At 45.3% G+C, this 23,289-nt stretch overlaps 10 protein-coding genes across 10 annotated transcripts; 3 read left to right on the top strand and 7 right to left on the bottom strand.

The window, feature by feature from the left end:
- The first annotated feature begins 318 nt into the window (after positions 1-318).
- On the top strand, positions 319-2,031 carry BGW36DRAFT_387844 (uncharacterized protein). The gene is made up of 2 exons (XM_046217173.1): positions 319-546; positions 726-2,031. The coding sequence occupies exons 1-2, from the start codon at positions 442-444 to the stop codon at positions 1,953-1,955; spliced, it is 1,335 nt and encodes a 444-aa protein (XP_046067294.1). The 5' UTR covers positions 319-441; the 3' UTR covers positions 1,956-2,031.
- A 1,751-nt stretch (positions 2,032-3,782) lies between these two features.
- BGW36DRAFT_305646 (glycosyl transferase family group 2-domain-containing protein) lies at positions 3,783-5,756 on the bottom strand (the record flags this gene model as incomplete). Its single annotated transcript, XM_046212088.1, has 3 exons — positions 3,783-4,798; positions 4,852-5,086; positions 5,160-5,756. 3 exons carry the CDS (start codon positions 5,754-5,756, stop codon positions 3,783-3,785), a joined length of 1,848 nt encoding a protein of 615 aa, XP_046067293.1.
- Positions 5,757-9,750: 3,994 nt separating this feature from the next.
- On the bottom strand, positions 9,751-11,836 carry BGW36DRAFT_349042 (Paf1-domain-containing protein). Its single transcript, XM_046213276.1, has 2 exons — positions 11,355-11,836; positions 9,751-11,286 (listed from the first exon to the last, which is right to left on the bottom strand). Exons 1-2 carry the CDS (start codon positions 11,617-11,619, stop codon positions 10,037-10,039), a joined length of 1,515 nt encoding a protein of 504 aa, XP_046067292.1. The 5' UTR covers positions 11,620-11,836; the 3' UTR covers positions 9,751-10,036.
- A 285-nt stretch (positions 11,837-12,121) lies between these two features.
- On the top strand, positions 12,122-14,258 carry BGW36DRAFT_327445 (putative eukaryotic translation initiation factor 3 subunit EifCl). The gene is made up of 2 exons (XM_046212755.1): positions 12,122-12,590; positions 12,690-14,258. The coding sequence occupies exons 1-2, from the start codon at positions 12,282-12,284 to the stop codon at positions 13,809-13,811; spliced, it is 1,431 nt and encodes a 476-aa protein (XP_046067291.1). The 5' UTR covers positions 12,122-12,281; the 3' UTR covers positions 13,812-14,258.
- Positions 14,259-14,396: 138 nt separating this feature from the next.
- On the bottom strand, positions 14,397-15,191 carry BGW36DRAFT_400541 (uncharacterized protein; the record flags this gene model as incomplete). Its single annotated transcript, XM_046218642.1, has 2 exons — positions 14,397-14,768; positions 14,883-15,191. 2 exons carry the CDS (start codon positions 15,189-15,191, stop codon positions 14,397-14,399), a joined length of 681 nt encoding a protein of 226 aa, XP_046067290.1.
- A 630-nt stretch (positions 15,192-15,821) lies between these two features.
- Positions 15,822-17,362, bottom strand: BGW36DRAFT_305358 (kynureninase; the record flags this gene model as incomplete). Its single annotated transcript, XM_046212060.1, has 3 exons — positions 15,822-16,270; positions 16,322-16,790; positions 16,844-17,362. The coding sequence occupies 3 exons, from the start codon at positions 17,360-17,362 to the stop codon at positions 15,822-15,824; spliced, it is 1,437 nt and encodes a 478-aa protein (XP_046067289.1).
- A 210-nt stretch (positions 17,363-17,572) lies between these two features.
- Positions 17,573-20,696, bottom strand: BGW36DRAFT_387836 (putative AP-2 adaptor complex subunit beta). Its single transcript, XM_046217172.1, has 7 exons — positions 20,616-20,696; positions 20,246-20,553; positions 19,808-19,992; positions 19,670-19,745; positions 19,252-19,616; positions 18,777-19,205; positions 17,573-18,727 (listed from the first exon to the last, which is right to left on the bottom strand). Exons 2-7 carry the CDS (start codon positions 20,279-20,281, stop codon positions 17,674-17,676), a joined length of 2,145 nt encoding a protein of 714 aa, XP_046067288.1. The 5' UTR covers positions 20,282-20,553; positions 20,616-20,696; the 3' UTR covers positions 17,573-17,673.
- BGW36DRAFT_48415 (uncharacterized protein) lies at positions 20,181-21,081 on the bottom strand. The gene is made up of 2 exons (XM_046222372.1): positions 20,616-21,081; positions 20,181-20,553 (listed from the first exon to the last, which is right to left on the bottom strand). The coding sequence occupies exons 1-2, from the start codon at positions 20,860-20,862 to the stop codon at positions 20,306-20,308; spliced, it is 495 nt and encodes a 164-aa protein (XP_046067287.1). The 5' UTR covers positions 20,863-21,081; the 3' UTR covers positions 20,181-20,305.
- On the top strand, positions 20,902-21,589 carry BGW36DRAFT_305599 (DUF1077 family protein; the record flags this gene model as incomplete). The annotated part of the gene is made up of 3 exons (XM_046212086.1): positions 20,902-21,030; positions 21,103-21,446; positions 21,514-21,589. 3 exons carry the CDS (start codon positions 20,902-20,904, stop codon positions 21,587-21,589), a joined length of 549 nt encoding a protein of 182 aa, XP_046067286.1.
- A 175-nt stretch (positions 21,590-21,764) lies between these two features.
- Positions 21,765-23,063, bottom strand: BGW36DRAFT_48401 (uncharacterized protein). Its single transcript, XM_046222371.1, has one exon. It carries the CDS (start codon positions 22,791-22,793, stop codon positions 21,834-21,836), a length of 960 nt encoding a protein of 319 aa, XP_046067285.1. The 5' UTR covers positions 22,794-23,063; the 3' UTR covers positions 21,765-21,833.
- Between the last annotated feature and the right edge of the window lie 226 nt (positions 23,064-23,289).

Here is a 23,289-nt window from a genome sequence, read left to right as displayed (position 1 = left end):
ACTTTTCTGTACATCAACCAATGCTGACTGGATCACGACTTTATGATAGGCGCCGTTCTGAGATTAGACTTGCATACTAAACTGCGTAAACTATACCGCTTTGAGAATACCACCCCATCAAAAGTCAATACGGTACTCTTCCTCCTTACGTACTAGCATAACGGTACACGTTAGGTACATAGTTACTCTTTGGCGCCTGAGCATTTCCGACACTAGAATTCTTTAGGCTCTTATCCCCGACTGTTACTAAATTAGGAAGCGCTAAATCTAGGCAACGCAATTCTCTCCACACACTCCCGGTTAAAGCGAAACCAACTCCACATTCAGAGCTGATCTTCCTTTTATGGCAGTGACAAGTAATCAAATCAGCCTCATCACATGACGACTCAGTGTTCAGTGTTGTCTATCTTCTAAATATTCTGGCCTTATTCTCTACTTGTGATGAAATCGACTGTGGCGATCCCACCCGAGATGAAGACAGGATTACGGCGAAGTCATGTTAAGTCACGACATGGATGTGGGCAATGTAAGAGTAGAAGGAAAAAGGTTGTTATCCTATCAATTTCAATATCATCTTAGCATGGTTCTATGTCTGCCCGCTCGGTACTGATCCTGCTGCAAACAGGTATCAGGGCATTGAATATGATATACTCAGGAGTCCGTGTGGAAGCGGTCAAAAGGGGTGAAACAAAAACAAAAAGGAACTAACATTGTGTTTTGAATAGTGCGATGAAAGGCCTCCGGTTTGTAGCAACTGTAAGCGAAGGAAGCTAAAATGCGACTACGAGGATCTCTTCAACACAGAATCATCGGCTTCGGCCTCATCTTCGTTGGAAACCGCCGAAGGGAATGCGGAAGAATTGAATATAGTATTCGAATTCAGCCAAATTGTAAGCCATTCTGCGATTTCTGAGAATCCTCCAAAGCCTACTAGAGCCACTGAAGGACAAGGGAATGCGCACGAGGAGAGTTCCGATGATCCCAATGCTGGGCATTCTCCGGCCGACGCTTTTCCGCTAATGATCCAATATCCGAGCAATCTCGCCTACTCTGACCAACCCGGTCAAGCCAATGAGCTTATTTTTCATTTCTTGACAATTGCAGGGCACACACTTGCTCATGACAATATTGCATTCCAATATTGGCAGCAGATTGCATATTCAATTCCGCAGACGCATGACTTTGTGAGGCATACTCTACTCGCATTTTCCTCGCTTCATATTGCGCATCTGCAACCGCAGAATTCTCAGAAATATTTGATGCTCACTAGCCATCACCATGGGATAGCGATCACCCGATTCAAAGAGCAAGTACAAGTTGTTGATGGTAGTAACTGCGATGCAGTATTTATTTTTTCAGCCCTTCTAATTCTCACCGAGCTGGGCTTGATGCATCCTGTCTGGAATGGAGATAATGTCGACACTGATCCAGTTGATAAGCTAATGCAGCAACTCACGGTCACTCGGAATGTCTTAGTCTTGTGGCGCGATGCCCCATTATTCCGCACCGAGTCCATGATCAGAGAGCTCGTCGGCCATGGAAGACACCCACATACGAACGCTATCGTCTCGGAAGTAAACGCAATCTTGTCGTATCTTGAAGTTCTCAACCAGAAGATGGTGACAGATCTTGATGAACGGACGACGTATTCAGAGTCTATCCGGGAACTGGGCGCCAGCTACTACTTTACGATCCTGAGGCCGAAGAGTTGGTTTTCGGCATTGCGATGGGCTAAAGGCATTTCCCCGGCTTTTCTTATGCGTTTAAAGGCAAGACGCCCCCTAGCGCTGCTTATACTGGCTCAATACTGTGTGTTGGTTCGCAGAACCAGTCGTAATCACTGGTGGATGAGAGGATGGAGTGAACAGATTTTTAATCATGTGGTTTCTCTCCTCGACAGCCAATGGATGCCATACTTGAGATCGGCTACCATTGCAATGAATGAGGATCAATGACCTTGTTACAATTGTTTGTTCTGTCACGTTTTAATCTTCGGGTAGTCGAATAGAAATTTCTTTTTATTTTTTTTTATTTCAGTCGTATGATCAATTAATGTACGTTCCTTACATCAATGGTGTCGCATCTCTAGCATTCGATTTGACGTATGAGGTCTTTTTATTATTGTTTCTACAAATTAATTGCGCACTACCCAGGTACTTCTTAAAAAAGTAATCTGGGCCGCAGGTACGAAGTAGTTGCCCTACGATGAAGAAAGCGTACTCGATACCGATTTTGGAAATTGGCAGAGCAGTTTGAAATTACAGGTCACGAGACCGGGGAGAACCCCGTTTCTAGCGTATACTTGATCGGTAATATTTTGATACCTTCCAAAACATTCATGAAATAAAACAACCGCTAGCTGAATTGGATAGTTTGGTTCACCCATAAACCAATCAGAATCATGTAGAATGTCAGCGATCAACGGATCAGCGATTAACGCCGCGCGTCATCAGAGAACTACTATTTCCCAACTCAGAAGCAGTTGCGATTGAAAAAACATGGATATTAATTATTAGGTTGTATAATTAATGTAGTTGCCTGATGTATAACAGCGATGTTTTACTTCTCCAAGAATTGCATTGTAGCGTCCTCCTTTGTAAGGGGATCTTTTTCAACCCTACATACCAGCAATATCACCTCAATTGCCTCCCTTGTTATTCTCAATCAGTTCTGAAACAAAACCTCGAGATACATATATTTCCCTAGTCGGCCTAAACCTCCTCCATTTTTTAAGGGTTGACAAGGAATCAAAGAGAACGACCAAGAGAGAGAGCGCAACCCGGTTCAAATGAGACGGATGAGTCTCTGGCTTCACCAGGTGGAGTTCGTTTGGGAGGAGTTGCGCGGAAAATTACTCATCTGGCGGCTGCATGGACATCGGAAAACCTAGCTAATAGAATTATAAGGTAGTTAAAACTGGATCAAGAGTGTCTTTGCTGTTCCCCATTGGACTAATCCTGAAGCCAGAACGGCCGGTCCCTCTGAACTGTGATGTCTAATGATGCCTTGACTTTCTATCATATTAATGCCGTTCTCATACTGGTATTCCACCATGTCTCTCCGCCATCAATAGATCAAGTTCAATCCACCAGCAGTCATTTGATCGGCTAAACAAGGGGTTTAATCGATGGTGATGCATGAACCGCCGAGTCACTTAAATACAAACAATATGACACGCTCGTGGCACAATGACGCGAAGCCCAACTCCTAAATGCACGTATATTCAATCATATGGTTACATTTCTTAGTACTGTTGGTGGAACAAAACGATGTCATAGTATTTAGATATTCGATGATTTAGAAATATTAAACTAAAATCGCGCGGCTTTTTCAAATATTCTCTTCTCCATTCTAGATTTAACTTCCGCTCAATATAAATACTCAACTTCTTGGAATAATATCACCTCTATAAATTGCCAGACCACCTTGTCGCCGTCCCAACTGTTGATTATGAATCATTCGCTGTCTGCCAATGTAAGATGTGTTTCCTGGAACCTCCGATAAATATCCATCTGTATCTTTGATAACGTACTTATTGATTGCTTAATTACATAATATATGTATAACTGACATTGACAATCGTGATTACACATGCGAGAAATGCTGTTGAATGTTAGATATTGGTGATCAAAGTATACAAGAAGCGTCTCCCACTGGCCATTATGACAACTGGCATGTCACCTCACCCAATTTTATCCCCTAAAAGAGGGAAAAAGTCTAAAGATAACTGAGAGTCCAATCCCAGTATGGATCTTTGTTTTGAATATTTCAAACTTTCCTAGTCAAGCCAGGGAGAGTTGGTCCGGATTGGCAAAGGTCGGCTTCTTGCTAACACGGTATACTAACCGATTGGTCCAAAAGTGCGAAAACACTGCGTGTCCCATCGCTACAGCACCATAGATAGTGCCCGCAATGGGAAAACAGATGCGTTCCGTCAATTGGGCGATATGCCACCAGGAGCGTGATGAGAAGCCGCAGTCCTTCAGGTTGGCTTCTACCATATCTTGCCTACGGGTGTAGAGCCAAATCTGGTGCCACTGATCATAGATGACGAGATTTATATTCATGCCGATGAAGGATAATGTGCGGATCAGGTTGGCGAACGAAAGGGCCCAAACTAGGGTTGGATGCAAGGTCTCTACAGGGTAGAAGAAGGTGCATATAACGGAGAAGACGAGCAGTATTGTCAGATGGCAGGGTAAGAAATGAGCTTCCCATAGTAAGTGAACAAGCGCCAGGTGACGAACCCGGAGAAATGGACGTAATCGCGCCAACTTGAAGTTGATGTCGAAGAAAGGCATAGTTTTGCGGAGGGCATAACCTGTGTCAAGAGCCCCCCACATATGGCGTAGCGCCTGCTTGTAACGATTCCTACAGGTGTCTAATGTGCGTCGCCAGCCGTCAATGGGATAATCGCTCGAGACATTGCACTGCGATGCAGGGACATGCACAGTACGCGTGATGACAGAGCCACCTGTTCCAAAATAACATTTTAACATCATATGCATGTCCTCGCCGATAGCAGTCGGGCCACTGTCCCAACCACCTACTTTATTGGCGAGTTGGATAGGCAGGGAGTAGACTGAGGTAGGAATTGACACTGGCGTTCCTGGGTACATAGTCGAGATGCCTGCAAACCCCCACATCAGATCGGCGCAGCGGACAAGGACTGGTGTCTCAGACGAGTTGCGATCGAAGAGAATTGGACAGCAATATAATGACCGTTCCGCGCTGTCAAGGTGAGCGTAGTGCAGACGCCGGACTTCGAGGAAATACTCCTGTACTAGATGTGTGTCGGCTAAACGGATATATTAGATCAGTGTTGGTAAGAAGGATAAAAAAGCAATATACCGTCCATGACTGTTATGACCACTTTGCAATCACTCTCATGCAACTCGTAACGATGCAAGTTTGTTATTTGTCTTGCAGCATAGGCGACGTTAGAGCTTTTCCCAGCAATTTCCCCCGGCAAACCGGCAGGGTGAAATGTGGTGTGGATGGCATAGAATGAGCTCCCAAAACTGGTCATCAGTTTCTTTGCCTTTACTGGAGCCTCTTCCTCCTTCTCTTCCATAGCAAGGAAAATCTACATACACGATTAAATAAGAATCGGGTCAAACATCCATCTTTCACCGCGGGGTTGATGGGGAATATCCTACCTCGTACTGAGAACGTGCACGGGAGTGACTCGCCAAAACGCTCAGTGTTGTAAACAAGGTGTGCAAATCTTCACAGTAGTTCGGCACGATGATGGCGTGGATGAGCTCGTCCGCGGCGGTAGCAGGAGTAAGGTTTTGGTCTTCGAGGGAGTAGGTATCAACATCGGCAAATTTGGCCCTTGGCTGCGGGGATGAAGGTGCAGAGAAGCTGTCGTCAAACGAGGTAGAGGATATGCTACTTGCATATGTAGAGTCCGATATGTGTTCTGTCTGTGGCTTTTTGTTATATCCCTGGAAACGAGCGTGTTGCAAGCTCATCCTAGCCTGGCGCCAGAAACTAAACAGCGAAAAACAAAGACGCACTGTGAATACAAACATGTTGAGATGAACAAGAATGAAGTAAACGACAAAAACCTTCTGAGCAAAGCTCATCTTTTCATGCTTGCCTTGATGGGAACTCGGAGCTGGCTTCTGTGCTGCTAAGTCACTTGTCCACCAAGGTATATGTATGGTGGTCGGAAACGCAGCCACAAGAAGCAGCATGAGAGCAATTATGCTAAATCCTGGGAGACACCGAGACGCCCATTTGAGAACCATGGTGGATGAGGGACAACAGAGCGCAAACAGGGATTGATCAATACTAGATACATGCAGTGGAACGTTGAGACAAATAAAATCAGAATTCCTATAAAGAAAAGAGAAAATAAAATAGAACAACACAAGAACAGAATTAGAAATTAAAATATAAAGGTAGAGAGATAGAAATGAAGGGCGTGGAAGATGAAGTAAATTATTACATTACCGTTACGAAGACACTATACACACTCGTACTTGAAATTCCGTGTAATACACCAGGGTTCTGTAGACAGTTCTACGTAGTACTCAGGCCCTGTGCGCTAGGAATAGCTTCGATAAGGCCTTTTTCATTTTGACCCACGTGGGTAAGAATAAATGATGGGATGGATGGATAAACAACAGTTCTCACCAGCTCAAAGATGTTTGTTGTTGGCCTCTCTAGAACAGCAACTATATCACTTAAAAATACTCTTACGAGCCTCTCTTATATAATTATATACAGAGAACTTGCTATTATATTTCTAGATACGAGGTTTTATTTTAATTTTAAGAGCGAATAAGAGTATATGGCTGAATGGTAACTGCGAATCAGGAAGAATGCACGGGCCTGCTGAACCTTCTCACTTTACCATTGGCTTAGAGTTTACACTACTCTTGGCTATCATATTTTTAATAGTGCTAAGCTTCGGCCTAATCACCGATCAATCTGCACTAGACCCAATCTATGCAAGCGCTGATATATCTACATACTCATATTTTTGTGGTTTCATTGGAAGACAATACTGTGTGGATTACAATCTCCGTAAACAACTTCATTGTCCGACAGCCCTAAATCGGCGCGCTTGAATAGGGTCGGGTGGTTTTAGACTTATATCTGAGCCACCAGACCAAGACATTCCCGGAATGGCATGATGTACGCAAAAACTGAGCACCCTATTGCACACCAACTGGCGTCGGCCGCGTCACTGTCTTTGATTGATAATCCAAACCCACCTGTCTACTCCTTGCATTTGTAGACAAAGCGAACCTTTACCATCTCGCTTTTACCATCTCAGGCAACAACATTTCCAGTATAATCTGGTAACCCATACAAGGAAGGTAATCGTTATTTTCGTATGGTGTGTGAGGTCTCTTACACTACATATATGATTAGCCCCGTATGGAACAGAAATGGGCATGCATCTACATTTATTACGGGCAGTTCCCATATAATTTCGTGACGAGCTACTTGAAAGTACGATACGAGTAAATTCGACATGAGAAGAAAGGGGGAAAGCGTAGTAGATTTTTAAAGTGCTGTCCGAACTCTTGGGGATAACTCCGAAGTCGTTCAGCAAATGAAGGAGAGCTTGAAAAGGCAGGGAATTAGTCAGCGATGTATTTTTCTCTTTTGGTCTGCTCCATTAATGACGGAACATATTGGAAATGAAAGGGTTGATATCTTCTACGTTCACCCACTCTTAAGTGTTGATTGTGTTAGTTGTCGATTGTCACGCGAGAGCTACACTGATCTGTAATTATATGATCAGAACGCTCATGCCCAGGGCTTCGCATTTGACCCACCCCTTGGGCAACTAACGTATCAATCATGACTAATTCGTAGTTGATTAAATCCATAACTTCGTAAATAGTAACATCAACTCCACGTGCAGTATTAAATCAAGTATACTATGTCAGCAGTGGAATCTCTGCTAATAGGTTATATCGGCCCAACTCCTTATTCTAATACGCAATTGGGCCGTGCAGTGTGTGCGTCCGCACATCTTGCCAATATTGACCCAGCCCTATCTTTAACGATGTTGTCTTCGACCTGATGGCCTTGAATACGCCTGATGTAATCCTAGGCCCGAAATTAGTCGTGATAACCTTGATACTGGTAATCCACTCAGCCATTTCTCCACGCTCTTTTGTTGTAAGTTTGGGGTGGTTATTACCATATCGAACAAACAGTGCAGCAAGTTTATTGCCAGCGCGGTCCGCAAGGGCTTCTTCGGCGTGCATGTGTGTGAAGAAGTTGTTGTATTGTTCTAAGACGTAGAACTCCTTGGTGGGAGACTTTTTGGTACTTCTGCTAATGAGCTAGGCGCGTTTGTTTGTTGTTATGTATTTTGAAGCATTTTTAACACCCTAATGGTATTACCCAAGAAGATATTGCTAAAAGTTAGTTGAATACAACAATAGCTATATTAGCTTCTTATTCCGATCGATTTATAATAAGTTAAAAAGAATACTTAGGTTGGAAGTAATAAACCCTCTCAAATGGATTTATAATACACTCGGCAGTTGCTTATGCTCAATATTATCTTTTTAACAGCACCTTTGGGCACAATTAAATTTGGAACTGACACCCCCGGTGTGAAAGGGTTTGGCGCTATTGAAAACTATGCCATTGTTCTTGATGCTGATTCTGAGGCCATTGTCATGTAGGTTGACTGTGTCACCGATAAAATGGTTGTTTATGATAGCCTGGCCAAGCCTGTTGCGTTGTTCAGTGACGCTGATGATATTGGCTGTTCTTGATCAAAGGAGATGGTAGCCGAGGAGCATACCGATTGATCTTTTCCTTCCACTAACTCCAACCATATAGTTGATTCTGATCAGGGCAAAAGACTTATCTATTAGCTTTTGCAACCTCTTTATTTGTGCTAACGTAAATTTAAGAGGCCTGTGTACCATCATATTAAGTAGGGCACGTGTGGTCACGTGCTATTCTCCTTCCATACAATTTTCAGCACTGAAATTATTATCTAGTAAATACAATCTCATGAACATAAAAGCGCCCGGAAAGGTGTTTTCTGTGTCGCTATAATTCACCTAATCGAGCATATACAAGCTATAATCATTAATATTCGCGCCAGGAGAAGGTATACGTGAATATATTCTCCTAGCTTGTATGCTTTAATAATATTTTTCTATTGATTTTGTAGTGCTTGTCCATAGCTATTAATGGAATATATTTTCTTAAGATTTCACAGGGTAGGTAAAGCGAAGTTTGGCATTGCATGTGTGTTGTTGTTCGATCCGTCATTTCAACCTCAAATCGACAAAATATCTATGGTGAAGGTCGGTAAGTTATTTATCCCCTGATAAAATAACAATAACATACCTCAGCGGCCACTTTATAAAATTACATTTAACCAGAATAAATAGTGAGATATTTGCGTGTTCCACAACCGAAACTAAAGAAAAAACGATTCCGTCGCCTCAATTCCCCCGTTGAAGTATCAGACTATTGCTCTGGCCTAATACGTGTGCATCTTAGTCCTACATATCTTCATTCCTACCGATGATCCACGGACTGGTGTACACAACCATCCCCGGAGGTACATGCCTCCCCTATAACTCCAATCCTGTTTGCTTTGGCGTTAGGCGAGGCAGTTTGGATATCACTGGAGCGAAGCGCGTGGCCTCTCATACAAGTAAATATATAGTAAAGTTTGTACGCTTGCTCATCAGATATTATTTCTAGTAGAGGCGCAATTCGACCATCCCGCCCTGCGGCAAAAAGTCCCTCATATAGCCTTTGCTGTCTCGTGGGGTTTCGCGATATATGAAAGAGAACGTGGGCAACCTTTGAGGGGGTGACGGGGAAACCAGCAAGCCTGGTAACAAGTTATTTTCTATTTCATTCATAGTTTTTGTTTTCTGGGTATCGCATAGGAGAGATGTGAAGACATCAAGAAATGTTTGGATATTTACATAGCACTGGAATATCCGCCTTGACATCCACCAAGTCAAATAAGCAGATTTCAGTTAAATCTTGCCGTCGCTGCCAATTACTGTATCCCTGGTACGCTCTCTCTCGGTCATGAAAAAACTCGACTCATCTGTGGGTTGAGGCATGAAAAATGCCGCCCTAAACGTAGGAAGAAAAGTTATATGGCCCTATTCAACAGACGGAAGACATCAAGGGACTGCAAATCGTATCCATTAGGTTAGCTGAACACACCTATTGCCATACCATAGGTAATGAGCCAGTTGGTGGAACATTTGAGACAAACATATTCCTAAATCACCACAATAACATGTATGATATAATTGAATTTCCATTACAGGGTATCATACAGCAGATCTGAATCTATTTTCAAATTACCACCAATATAACAACTGGAGGTTCGCTTCCTTTTCTAATTTCCAAAATAAATACAGAAATGAAGAATACCACTAATATGAACACCATCGCTTTCCCTAAATCGCAAGTTCGCAGGATTACTTTTGCCACTAAAGTTCATTGGTTCAAATGACGCCATTCTAAAGCCAAAAAAATTGATAATGTAGACAAGGAATGAATAATTCGATTATTATGATGATTCATCTCCAGACCTGTTTTCAACTTCGGCGATCGGACTAGAGGCACCCTCACGAGTTTGCACTAGGCCTTCGGGCTCAGCATCAGCATCCTCATCTTCATTTTCGTCTGCCTCTAACTCCTGAGGGGGTGAAGGCAAAGTCTTTTTGAACTCCGGGTCCACATTTCCACGGTGCAAGCTTCGTTTGTAGATTTCAGCTTCGTCAGGGTCACGGACAGTAACATGGATTTGATCCGCCTGATCTTCTCTAGTAGATTCGGCCCGAGCAGGAACAAGGCCGGCTCTGGCGATTTTGCGGGCACGCTCAGGCGCTAGGCGCATCTTCCCTAAAATGGGGTAGTAATAAGCAGCTTTAATCGTATCACGATCAATATTGGTTGACTTGGCGGGGTCAAATAGAGTCAATGCAATGTCGCGCTGTTTCTGGTCTTGATTTAATTGCTGGGCCTTCGTATAATATGTTCGAAGTCTATCATAAAGATGAAATTTATTCTCTCCATCATCCTGAGTGTAGAGTTCTTCACTGTTTCGCTTAGGGTTCAATGGATCAAGGCTTTCTTTTATTTTCGTGACCGAGCTCTTGTTGTCCGGAACAAAAAGATCATAGTTCCATGGAATGGGACCGGGATCTTTGTAAACTTTAGGATTGTTTTTGTGAAGGGTAGTCTTAGCTTCATGCTCTTGAAGTATCTCGTCGGACGGGGCAGACGGGTACAAAAGACCAACATCAATTCGTTCATCGCGTTTTCCGGAGGCTGCAAGCAAGGGCGGCTTGTCGAATTTGAATTGGACAAAACCGCCCGGGTCAGGGTATCCTTGCAAGTCTGGGAGGACGGGAAAGAAACCAACAGGTTTCAATTTAGGGTTTTCAGGATGAACAGGTTTTGCCCAAGCATCCAATTCAGGTTTCTGAGGGGTGTGTCCCTTGATGCGCTCGGCAGTGTCCTCTCCTGTATGTTTGCTATGCGGATAAGCAATATCAAAGCCTTTCATGATATATTTCTTGATGTAAAGCGGATCATCATTGGCCAACTTTCCTTTCTCAGCAAGGCGTGGTTTGGGTTTTCCTGCTGTAGGCTTAAATCCTCCGGGACCTCGGTGCTCGGCAGCAATATACTGAGTTCGGCGGAGAAAACTGACATTGGCATTCTTTACCGATGGATTCTTGAGCTGGTCAAGTGGGACAAGAAATGGCAAGTCACGAGGGTCGGGTGGTGGAGCATGCTCAGGCATCAGAATGGCTATAGGTAATCAAGTCGCACATGTTAGACCACGAGAGGCAATTTCAGGATTCATGGTATGTACATACCACTTTCATCGCCCAAATGTAAGCCAGGTATACCGACAAGGTCAATTGGCATTCCGCCCTCAGCATCAACGTCGATACCGGGTTCCTCACGTCTTGCCATGTTTGAAGCAAAACCAGGGGCAAGAAAACGTTGCAATCCTTCATGCGGAATATCGAGGAACTTTGGGGGCATTTCAGGTGGCGGTAAGTCATTGCGATAGCGAAGCGACGCAATGTACTCTTGGTGGAAGCCCTCAGAGGGGCGGTTTTCCTTTGACTTTGACATGTCGATGGTCGCTTGCGAGCTTGTTCGATGGTTGGCCAACGTGTCAATGGTTAAGCCGTCGGCACGAGAAGGCCGATGTGGAAGAACTACCGTTATCACTAACGGTGTCACTTCACAACTATTCTAGTGAGCCGTTGAGTGGGGCGGGAAAGCTGAGGGCAAGCAAAGCGGCGAAGCGCGAGGTTGACCGTTGCGCAGGCCAAATACAGGATGTGAGAAGTTCTGCCCCCTTTCACCGCTTGCTGAATTCGTCTCAAAATCGCTTCGAGCAATTAGATAGGGTTGAAGCAGTAATAATCGCCAAGAGAAACATGTAAACATTAGTCTCTTAATTCACTCATTAAATGGAACTATGTCAATTGGAGAACGTGATTTTGACATGCCAATTGCATGAAAACGATGTTATGCAGAGCTGCACCGCATAGCTGAGTCAGCGGTATGCAAGCATAGATAAGATAAGCACAAAGCACAAGCGAAAACCCTCAAAATTCACAGTTTTTGGCTATTTGGCTCCACTCCCACCGAACATCCACCACGACGCTCCGAGTCGGCCTCAGACCAACCACAGAGTTACACTCTATCCCGCCAGGTCTTCGTTCCTTTCCTCTGGCAAGGTTTTACTACGGCACTGACGGCTGATTTCTTCGTTATACCTGCCCCCCATGTCGTACGACGAGCGCCAGAATGCGCGCCCAAACCTGGGCGACGAGTCCGATGTCGAAGAGGAGGCTCTGGTCAACGATTACCGAGAACAGGTACACTTTGACGATGGAATGAGCGAACTCGACCGCACTACTTCTCTCGGGGCTGCGTCTGTTACCCAGGATCTTCAGGCACAGCTTGCTGCCGCCGCCACCCCGCTCGAATACCAGGCGACCTTGGAGACAAAATTTGCAAGCTACGATAACTACTGCAGTCTTTTCCATTACATCTTGAACTCGGAAGGGCCAGTTGATTTGGAAGTTCCTTCGGTATGTGGATGGGTGCTCCTTTGAAAATTAATGTCTGGGATGTGGCTGCGGGGTCAATTGCTATGTTCACGGGCTAACCGAAACTTTTCACTGCAATAGTACTACTGGGCTTGGGATGTCATCGATGAGTTCATTTATCAATTCGAATCTTTCTGCCGTTATCGCAACCGTGTCGCACGAAGCGGTTCCAACGAGGAGGAGGCCCAACTTCTCCGAGAAAACCCGAATACTTGGGGTTGCTACTCAGTCTTGAACGTGCTTTACTCTTTGATTCAGCGATCACAAATAAATGAGCAACTTGCTGCAATCAAGCGAGGTGATGATCCGGTAGCTGTGGCTGGAGAGTATGGCACGCGCCCTCTCTACAAGATGCTGGGTTATTTCTCCATCATTGGATTGCTGCGAGTCCACTGCTTGTTGGGCGACTTCAGTCTCGCTTTGAAGACGCTGGACGATATAGAGATGAACAAAAAGGCCATGTTCGCCCGTGTCATGGCAGCTCACTTCACCACATACTACTATGTTGGCTTTTCCTACATGATGATGCGCCGCTATGCCGATGCCATCCGTATGTTCAGTCACATCCTTGTCTATGTGTCGCGAACAAAGAATTTCCAAAAGGGAAGCAACCAATATGATGCCATCACAAAGAAGAACGATCAAATGTATGCATTGATTGCCATCTGTGTTGCCTTCCACCCCACTCGTCTAGACGACACCATCCACACTGCTCTCCGCGAAAAGTACGGTGAACAATTCCATCGGCTGCAGCGCGGTGGTCCTGAGGCGCTACCTCTATTCGAGGAACTTTTCCGCTCTGCCTGCCCCAAGTTTATCAACCCTACTCCTCCTGATTTCGACAACCCTTCTGTCAACGTCGACCCCGTTGATCACCATACCGCCATCTTCATGGACGAGGTGAAGAACACTCTCTTTAACCCCACCGTCAAATCCTACCTGAAGCTGTACACGACGATGGACTTGAGCAAGCTTGCTGGTTTCCTGGACGTCGAGCCTGAGAAACTGCGGTCATGGCTTCTTATCAACAAGCAGCGCAGCCGCCAAATCCGCTGGGTTGAGGGCGGTCTTTTGGAAGGCGAGCCCATCAACGCGAGTGATTTGGACTATGCCATCGAAGGCGACCTCATTCACATCAGCGAGGCCAAGGCCGGTAGAAGACTTGTTGACTGGTACCTGCGCAACCTTGCTCGTACTTACTAGAGTCTAACTCTTCAATTCTCTTTTTCCTTTTTCTCCTTTTTTTATATGTTCTACCGGCTTTCTTTGTTTCTCTTTAGGAGTCGGCGTACCTGCATATATTTGTAATGTTATTAGGAAAGTCTTCTTCTTTCCCTTCTTTGCGGCAATAACCTTACGCATAAGCATGTCGATAGCATAAATCGATTATCGGTGATACACTGTCCAAAGGTCTCTGAAGGCACGATCAAAAAATGGGAGCTTGGTTTCATGAAACTATTTGGCGCTATTTAGGGGAATTTGAATTTCGATGGGTTGGTGGAAGGGGTCTCGCCTGATGCAAGATCAGGAAACAAAAGAGAAGATAAAACGCCGCAGAGAGGTTACTCTATGCGATATGATGCAATGAGAACGGAAAGCCTGAGTCATGAGCATCGATTGATAGAAAGAATGATACTCATTTATACCAAGTAAAAGCACCTATATGTGGCTTGAAAAGTAGGGTTTTTCCATTGTACAAGTCGGATGGTATGGTTCTATATATACATTAAAGTTTCATCCAAATGTTAACTAATAACACATTTATATTAATTCCCCGAAAACGATCCTTCAATCCTTCACATCAAAGCTCGTCCCACAGCCACAATTGCTAGTGGCCCGAGGATTGTCTACGATTTTAAATTGACTCCCAATCAGCTCGGTAGTAAAGTCCACGGTACTGCCGGACAAGAGCTCAAGTGAAGGGCCATCCATGACGACTTTCGCTTCTCCCTTCGTCTCGGATGAGTCGGCTGGTTCTGCTTCAGCTTCAAATATGGTGTCTTCTTCAGCGTCGATCTTGGATGATGATTCCAAGGACATTAGATATTGAAAGCCATGACAGCCACCACTTGTTACAGTGATGCGCAGATGATTGTATGGGTTTCCTTTCAATGTCGTTGCTACCGAGGTTGATGCTGGGTCTGTGATATCTCGTAGCCGCTACAATAAGTTGATTAGTCATTTGTATTAACTTGCCAAATCAAAACAATCGGCAAAGATAGAAAGGAAGAAAGAAAGACACGAGACATGAATTTTTCCCATCTATACACGTACCTTCGCAGCCCGTGGTGATATTTCTATAAGGAGGGGATTCCCATCATCATCCTCCTTGGGATTCAACACCACACTCGTCGCCCTCCTTTGCGCAGTTGTTGTAAACGACAAGAGCTGTTTATTAAACGACGATCGATGTGGCGGAGATACTTGACTTCGTTTGGCGAGTACAGACTGCCTTGACGATATGCACAGAACGGGGTTGGGAGAGTAGGACGCAGCTTGCGAATGAGGAACAATCAAGTTGCTGAACGAAATAGCAAAGTTATGTCGATTCCGGCATGGTTGGATGTGGAGAGGCCTCGACATACATTTATTTCGAGCTGCCCGGACGGGAAACGAAGAGAGTGTTTGATGAGACATGTTCTGGCTTAGGATAATACCAGATGCTGTTGTCAGTTCGTCGGCCGACCCGGAGAAAATCGTGGTTGATGCCGAAGGTCGCTATCTTATCTACGAGTCTGGCAGCTCACCGCCCTCGGCAGAATATTTATGCTTACAAATGACTCGCGAAGCATTCGTTGATTTCGAACTATTGAATAATATCTCTAAACCTTAGATAGAACGACTACATTTTCCAAGAGTTAATATCATTGACCGCATCTCTGCGAGACATCACAAGCTTCTTCGCGAGAGCTAGCTTCTATGCTTAAAATTTCAATAGATTGTACGGTATCAATCGTGTAGAATATGACATGGAAATACATGTCAATGTCCCCTAACATTAGAGTAATGAAATATCAAAACCCCTTCAAAAGCCTCACTATATTCTGCTTCTTTTTCACAAATTGACCTACTGTAGGAAGATAGCCGGGCAGTTTCCTAAATAGTTTCATTTAATTATATTGAGGGGTTTTTATTAGACTGCCCTTGATTTCAAATGTGCCTTCGTTAATTATTCCGTGCCTATGTACTCCATTCATTCTTCTATCTCTTATATTATGTGCCTCTAGCCTCCACGGCTTCTCGGCATGCATCAAAGAAGATTCGACAAAACTCCCAAACCTCAGTGAACGTATTATACAAAGGCGCCGGAGCAACACGAATAACACATGGTTTCCGCTCATCAACCACCACACCATTTCTTTCTAGCACTTCAAGTACGGTGTCCAGCAAACCCGGCTCGAGAAGGATACTTATCTGTGCGCCGCGTTCTTCTGGGTTTGAGGGTGTTATGAGACTATACGGCCGTTTTTGGGTTCTGTAAACTGATTCGTCGCCATTCTCGAGGAGGAATTCCAGGTAATTTGTCAACTCAAGCGACTTCTTCCGCAATGCGGACATTGTAGCTTTGTTGAATATCTCGAGAGACGACGCTACTGCGCTCAGGTCCAAGACCGAGGGATTGGAGATCTGGAACCCAGCTGCTCCTTCTTGAGGCACGAATTCTGGCGAGCGTTAGCATACCATTGATAATTGTGTTTTTGGGCACGACATACTGTTATCCATAGCAAACCGCGTCTCCTTATCATGACCCCACCAGCCAGTCAGACGAGGACGGTAAGCATCCTCATTTAACTTCACTTTACCATGTTTTTCATGCACAAACAACCCAGCCATAGTCCCCGGCCCACTGTTCACGTACTTGTAGTGACACCACGCGGCAAAATCCACCTCCCAGTCATGTAATTGCAACTCAACGTTTCCGACTGCATGCGCGCAATCCCATCCGATGAGAATACCCTTGGAGTGCGCATGTGCAGTGATTTTCTTGATATCGAAGTACTGTCCCGTGTAGAACTGGATGCCAGGGAGAAGGACCAATGCTGCACTTGAAGCGTTATCGTCGATGACTTTGCATATTTGCTCGGTTGTCAGGATCGGTTTTTGAGGGTCATGGGGTTCAATTAAAACCATTGCCGTAGCTGGATCGAGGTTGTGAAGTTGGATTTGGGATTCGACGGCATACTAAGAATATTAGTCCATATACCGATCAAGCCAAAGGAAGTAGAAACACGCACATGGTCACTCGGAAAAGCCTTCCCTTCGAGAATTATTTTATATCGCTCGGCAGTTGGCCGATAAAAACTGCTCATCAGAATATGAATATTACCCGTCAGTGTGCCCATTAAAGCAACTTCACTCGGCGACGCCCCCACAATCGGCGCCAGAAGCTTTGCGCCTGCGCCATCGACGTGCAGAAAAGGGGGTAGTAGGGCATCGTCATGAGCGACGAAGTGACCCGTCACACCTTTGATAGCCCACGATCGAAGATATTGGTCTATATACCTGCGGATATTTCGAGGTTGAAGGCCGAGAGAGTTCCCGCAGAGGTATATACACCGTGGATCCGATTGGTCGTCTTCTGTATTTGCTAAAGTCTTTCTGGATAAGTCCTTTTTCGACGGGATTATGAATTCGTCGCGGAAGTTCTTCAGGGAATCCTTTTCGTCTAATACGGTTGCATGCCCTCTTGTGTGGGCATTTGAAGCATCGGGGGCACGCCCTGGGATGATGGGAAGTTTAAATCCAGAGCTCATAGCTCTAATTGAAGACTAGCAGCTGTGGCAGGAGTTCTGATGAATATATAACATGGCAAATTGTCAATCGTGCCAGTCTGCTGAATTGTCTGAGAGAATGAGAGGGGTGCAGCCGATAAGATAAACTTCATTCGATAAGGAGCATGGTGCTTTTCTGCCCGGTCATGCCGCCTCACAGGTGCATACAGCTACAGTTTAGTGGATAGATGAACAGGATAGCCCATAATATTATTATTAACGAGAGAAAGAGATATGGTAAGTATGCAAATAACACTGATTCAGTTGCGCAAGACCCATGGTATTTTATCTAACTATAACAAAAGCAACTCTCCCGTCGCTGCTCCACCAGCAGCCTGTGGTTGATATATCTGTTGCTGATTCTGATTCACTACGTACTGGGACGTCTGTCCCGTTTCGCCTAGGCCACCTAGGCTATTATCTTGTCGACCCCCAAGGTCAAGATTAGCCATTTGTTGTGGTGCGATATTGTTGAAGTAGGCATCCGCCGCGTTGACTGCGGAGGTAAGGTCCCCAGTGGCAGTGCCGTTTGTGGGGTTTAATATGGGAACGGTCGATTGAGCTGGAATAGTGGATGCAGGATTGGTGGTGGAAATTGCAAATATTCCATTTTCAGTATCGGCTCTAGAGCGTTTGACGAGTGCTGGGCTATCCGCGAGACGCTTAGGTCTGGCTGTTCGGAAGACCTGTTGCACTGGTTTGAGGTAGACAGTAGCCAGAGTACCAACATTCAAGCACAATTCTTCGAGCGTCCTAGGCTCGAGTTTCTCGCTTTCTGCAGTGATCGGAGGTTTTTCGCCCATGACTACCTCTTTGGCAGCGGCGGGATCTGTGGACAGTAGACGCCAGTACATGTATCCTCGATCTCGAAGATCCGGGTCGTCGGTATCTTCAGTACACCATTTAAGGACCTGAGGAACTATCTGTTGGCCCTTTGTAGGCCGCTGGATGAAGAGTTTGACGGTAGCTGTGAGAAGTGCCAGTTGAACTTCGATTGACTCATCGTGAAAAGTCGCGAGGTAGTCTTGCAGAAGGCCATCCGAATTCTCAATTCTGTCGGCGTACTGCCCAATGATCCAAATGATCGCGGCCTTTGCCTCGGGTTCATCAAGCTCGTCGATATTCTGAATAACAGCTCCGATGATACCTTCGTACTGATTGGGGTATTTGCGGAAAATATTACGAATCACGACTGTAGCTTCTTGAACAATATAAGGAATCTTAGCGTTGACAAGTTCTAGAAGTGTATCGATGCATTGCCGCGCAGCAGACTCAATCTTGATCGCCAATTTGCCGATAGCTCGAACAGCCTTACGAACAAAGTGAACGTCAATTTCCGTTGCGTATCTAATTAAAGATTAGTATCTCGTAGTACAAAGAAAGGGGAAATACATACTCTCGTAATTCAGCAAGGACGACACCTATATTCTCCTTAGTTGCAAGCATGAAGATTAACTCTAGCTTGGTAACTTTAACATATATAGGATCGTTGTATTTGCAGAAAAAGACACGAATATCATTTCGGAGAACTTCAGGCCGTTTCTGTAAGATCAAAATCGCATTTCGCAGTGCCAGGTATTGTACTTCAGGGGGTTTCGACAAGAGAGTAACCAGAGGTGGCGATAACTTCTTTGATAAACTAGACACTTGTTTCTCGTCGCTGATATAGTTCATGAGGTAAAGAATGACCCGGATAGAGGTCAAAACGACTGCGGAGTTGGAATGAGATAAGCGAGGCGATATACGTTCAGCTAAAAGCAGAGCCTCGCTAGAGTCCCTAGGCACATATGCCATCAAAGACTCTAAAATATACGTTTGACCCCATCTAGACTCGATTAGCAAAGCATTGCAAGTTTCCTGAGACAACATACTCTGAACAATCCGCCAAGACCGACACGACTTTCGACGCACTTGCATAATCTATAGTCAATGATATCGATTCACTGCGCTCCCATATGTCGACTAGCGAGGCTAAGACGCTCGCAACAACAGTGGGGTTTTCGTCTTTTAACATCCTGTTCAGACGCTCAATGAGGTCCGATCCCTCTACCATTTTCTTATGGTGGTCATAGAGCTTCGCTACACAGAAAGCTGCTGTTTTGCGGACATACGGGTCGATATCAACCATCAACCGCTTCACTGGGTGTACTGTGGCCTCCACAAACTCCCGCACATGGATGTATGATATAGTTCGGAGAGCGAGAGCGCGCACTAGAGGGTTGTGGTCATCCATATCCTTTTTCAATTTGTTAGAATTGAATGGGATGATAACTGATTTCAGCCACTCACATCAACCAAGATTGGTAAAGCTTTGAGCGCAATCTCTGGCTTCGCTCTGGCATAGTTGACTAAAAAAAGAAAACACCTATCATCAAGACAATGGTTAATCAGGCTGTCGCCGCCCTGTTCTAAATACTCGGCACATACATTTTCTTGATTTCCAAACTCGGGATCGTCATACAGGCGATGATATCAGGGAACAGGCCGACCATATCATTATTGCTCATTGTCATATTGGCGACGATCTTTTTCAAGGCAATCTTCTTTGCCGAGTGATTCTTGTCCTTCTTCCCTCCACTGTTAAGTTCCAAGCGCAACTCGGCAACCTTGCCCTGTATTGTACGAGGAAACGGTGAGCTTTGAAACGTAGCATGAGGGAGGACGCCGATAAACATTGTGGGGGAGGATGGGATCTTGAGAAGCGACGATCATGTCAAGCATGACCCGCGATGTAGGAAGTAGCGAAACCAAACGAGAAGCGATGGCCTCCGCTAGGATGGGAAGTTGGGTAACAAGAAAAGTGTAACATCAAACAATAAGATAAAGAGAGTGGGCGGGTTGGATAAGGAAGACTGCACGACGTACCCTCGCGAAGAGCTTCGCATCTCCGCCTGAGCTCATTGTGGCTGAAATGAGGGGGTATAGTTATACTATAGTTATACCACAATGCGACTGAAGAGGACGGCTCGGGCGTTGGAACGAGCGAGCTGCGGCGTGTGGCCTGATCGGTGTAGGCAGGGCGATCACATGAATCGATATCGCTGGTGGGGTGTTACTATCTGGTTGGTTGCACCTTAACTTCCATGCCCTTGATCGTTCGCGGGCGTCAGCCGATGGTTTGAGGGGTTGTTCGATGTGGATTGGATCGTTTTTGATATTGGGATGGCCCGGGCCTGTTTCGACGGGACGGTTAGTAACGTTATTGCTGCAATGTGGTCAAGTCGGGGATTCTCACTCGCGATTCTCTTTGAGGCCCAGATAGAATGCGCAATTGAGCGTCGGCTGTGAAATGGCCAGGAAGGAAAAAGGAGGAAGAAGAGCGTCGTTGCATCCAGATGCGGTCGGTCTGGCAGGCAAAGCACAGGTCTCCGCTGCGGGTCCGCCCTCCCGCAGGAGCCCGCAGCTGCCAGGCTCGCCACTTTCTGAAGTCTGTTCCTATGAACTATTTGACTATCAGTCTGCTTGCTCGCTTGGTCCTGCATATTTATGCCTAGTCTGCATAGAAGATAAAGGAAATCAAAATGTCTTCGATTGCTTCTCCTCCACCCAGCTGGGTGGTTGATCTGAACACGCCTCTGCCCAAAAAATCACCCAAGACCAGCAACATCCGCAACCCTCCTGGTTTCGCGACAAAATCGACTGGCAAGCAGGTAAAGCAATGGCCTATCAATCCTATTTCCTCCTCTTACAATTCGCTGATTATACGGTCTTAAAACAACTAGCAACGCAATGCGCAACCCACACGCGAACGCAAGCCCGCCGAGACGGATACTCTCAAGCTCAAAAAAGCCTGGGAAGTCGCCCTGGCTCCGTCAAAGCAGATCCCCATGAACGCTGTTATGATGTACATGTCCGGCAACAGTCTCCAGATTTTTAGTATCATGATGGTTTTCATGCTCTTCAAGGGGCCCATTCAGGGCTTGCTGGCGACCAATTCGCAGTTCTTGAAGTTTGAGACGGAATCAAATCGTACCCAGATCTGGGGCTGCAAGGGTGTATACGTGTTGGTGCAATTGGCTTTGCTGGGTCTAGGCATTTGGAAAGTCAACCAGATGGGATTGTTACCGTATGAACTGATTCCCTAACTATAAGAATAAGCTTGAGACATTGCTGATATTTGATCTTGACCACAGAACTACGAGATCGGATTGGCTGGCATGGGAGTCGGAAAGACAGCCTTTAGAGAGGGCCTATTTTGCTTTTAGCTGAAGGAATATTAAACATATAATAACAACACCCGCGCGGCATCGCCATCAAGAAAGCTAATAGTGTACCACGTCTTCAGCATATAATAAATTCTTCAAAACTTGAATATAATTTGCCACAACGCTAATACTCCTATAATTTATGAACCGGCATTCAACTATAGTCGTGAACATCTTATAGCAATGAAGCTACCACAACTGAACACTAAAAGACCCTCAAAGGTCCAAGTTTCGCATCAAATGAGAGGCTATTTCCAAATTCCATTAGGCCGCTTGTCTCCTCCTAGAATTCGTCCGATAGACGTCTTAAAGAATTGTGGGGAATCACCAAGTTCTGTCTTTCTACAATTACATGACGATTTACCAAAAGTGATACCTCGATGCCAACCCGAAAAGTTGGACCCAGCCTCAGCATAGAATCGTTTAAGCCACTCCCTGAGGTTCTTGTGTGGACATATCAAAGGAGTCTTTATCCCCAAAGAGTCTGGCGTTTGCAAGAACCTCTCAGTGAGTATTTGAATCGTATAATAACTTCTCACCTCCAAAAACTCATCCTTGTCGTCCCAGCTAAACATAGTGGCGATCTTAACATATGCGAAAGGATGATCTGTATAAACGCAATCGTGCTGGAAAGCTGGATAAAATCCTTTCTTTCTTGGACGATATGCATTGCCATTAAAATATACTTTTGGGGTGTCCTCGGATCTCTTCGTAGCCTTTATCGTTCCTATCAAGTCTTGCATATCCTTGAATGTGATGGTCATGCAGGGACAAATATCAACCTTGCAAGCGAATGCCCTGCAGAGTGGTTTCTGAGAAAGGTCCCTCCAGTCTAGAGTGATCCACGCAGGGCGTCGATGCAGTTTCCAGCATCCACTACAGTATTTCCAATTTCTATTCTCGAGTCGCTGGACGAGTTGTATTCTACGCCCATTTTTTCTGACGTCGGTCTTGGTGCACAGAATCGGTCGCGGTGCAGACGGAAGAAGCTGAGACAGCTGTAGGTTTTCATCTCTAAGTAATGAACGAAAGTACAAGTAGAGAGATTTACAGCTCAACGCGAGGCATATCTGATCTTGTATTGGCAGGAAGCCGAAAATTATATCAAGCAGTTCCGTTGGGATTCTCTGCACGAGGCAGGATGGACGTCGCGAGAAGACAGCTTTCACCAGAGAGCGAAACTGAGCTCTGAGACGTTTGGGATTCATACTGAGTATACCTCAACGACTGGTGCTGGCAGTAGAAGATCATGGTGGAGTATTTAGAGAAGTATCTCGAGACATCTCTAGAGGTGCATTATTCGTCATATTGTTGCCTAGGTATGTTGTCAATTTGTCGGCGTCACCTACACGACATCTCTAGTAAATTCCCTGAAGGCCTGAGGCAGTCAATCCGACAATTCTCACCGGCGTGACATATCAATAATATATGAAGGTATTAGGTGGACGCTAATCGGAAATACGGCACACGGCAATCACACTGGCTCGCGATCCGATGCACGGTGATTGTCCGCGGACCGCTTCATAGACTAGATCCGTCAAACACCCAATAACAAGCACGCAATAAGGACGTTACACAGGTGTGCTCCCGGCCTGCTCCAAATTCTGAGGTGGAGAAAGAGGGCCTGGATAAGCTTGCAGGTGGTATTGGTATATAACCATGGCAGGGTATGCCAATGGCGGCCCAGGCCTCTCGGTTCTGCTC

The sequence above is a fragment of the Talaromyces proteolyticus genome (assembly GCF_021365285.1).
Source record: "Talaromyces proteolyticus strain PMI_201 chromosome Unknown BGW36scaffold_12, whole genome shotgun sequence".
In the NCBI taxonomy this organism is placed as follows: Eukaryota; Fungi; Ascomycota; class Eurotiomycetes; order Eurotiales; family Trichocomaceae; genus Talaromyces; species Talaromyces proteolyticus.
The sequence above is the reverse complement of the archived record's forward strand: the minus strand, read 5'-3'. Positions and strand labels throughout refer to the sequence as shown.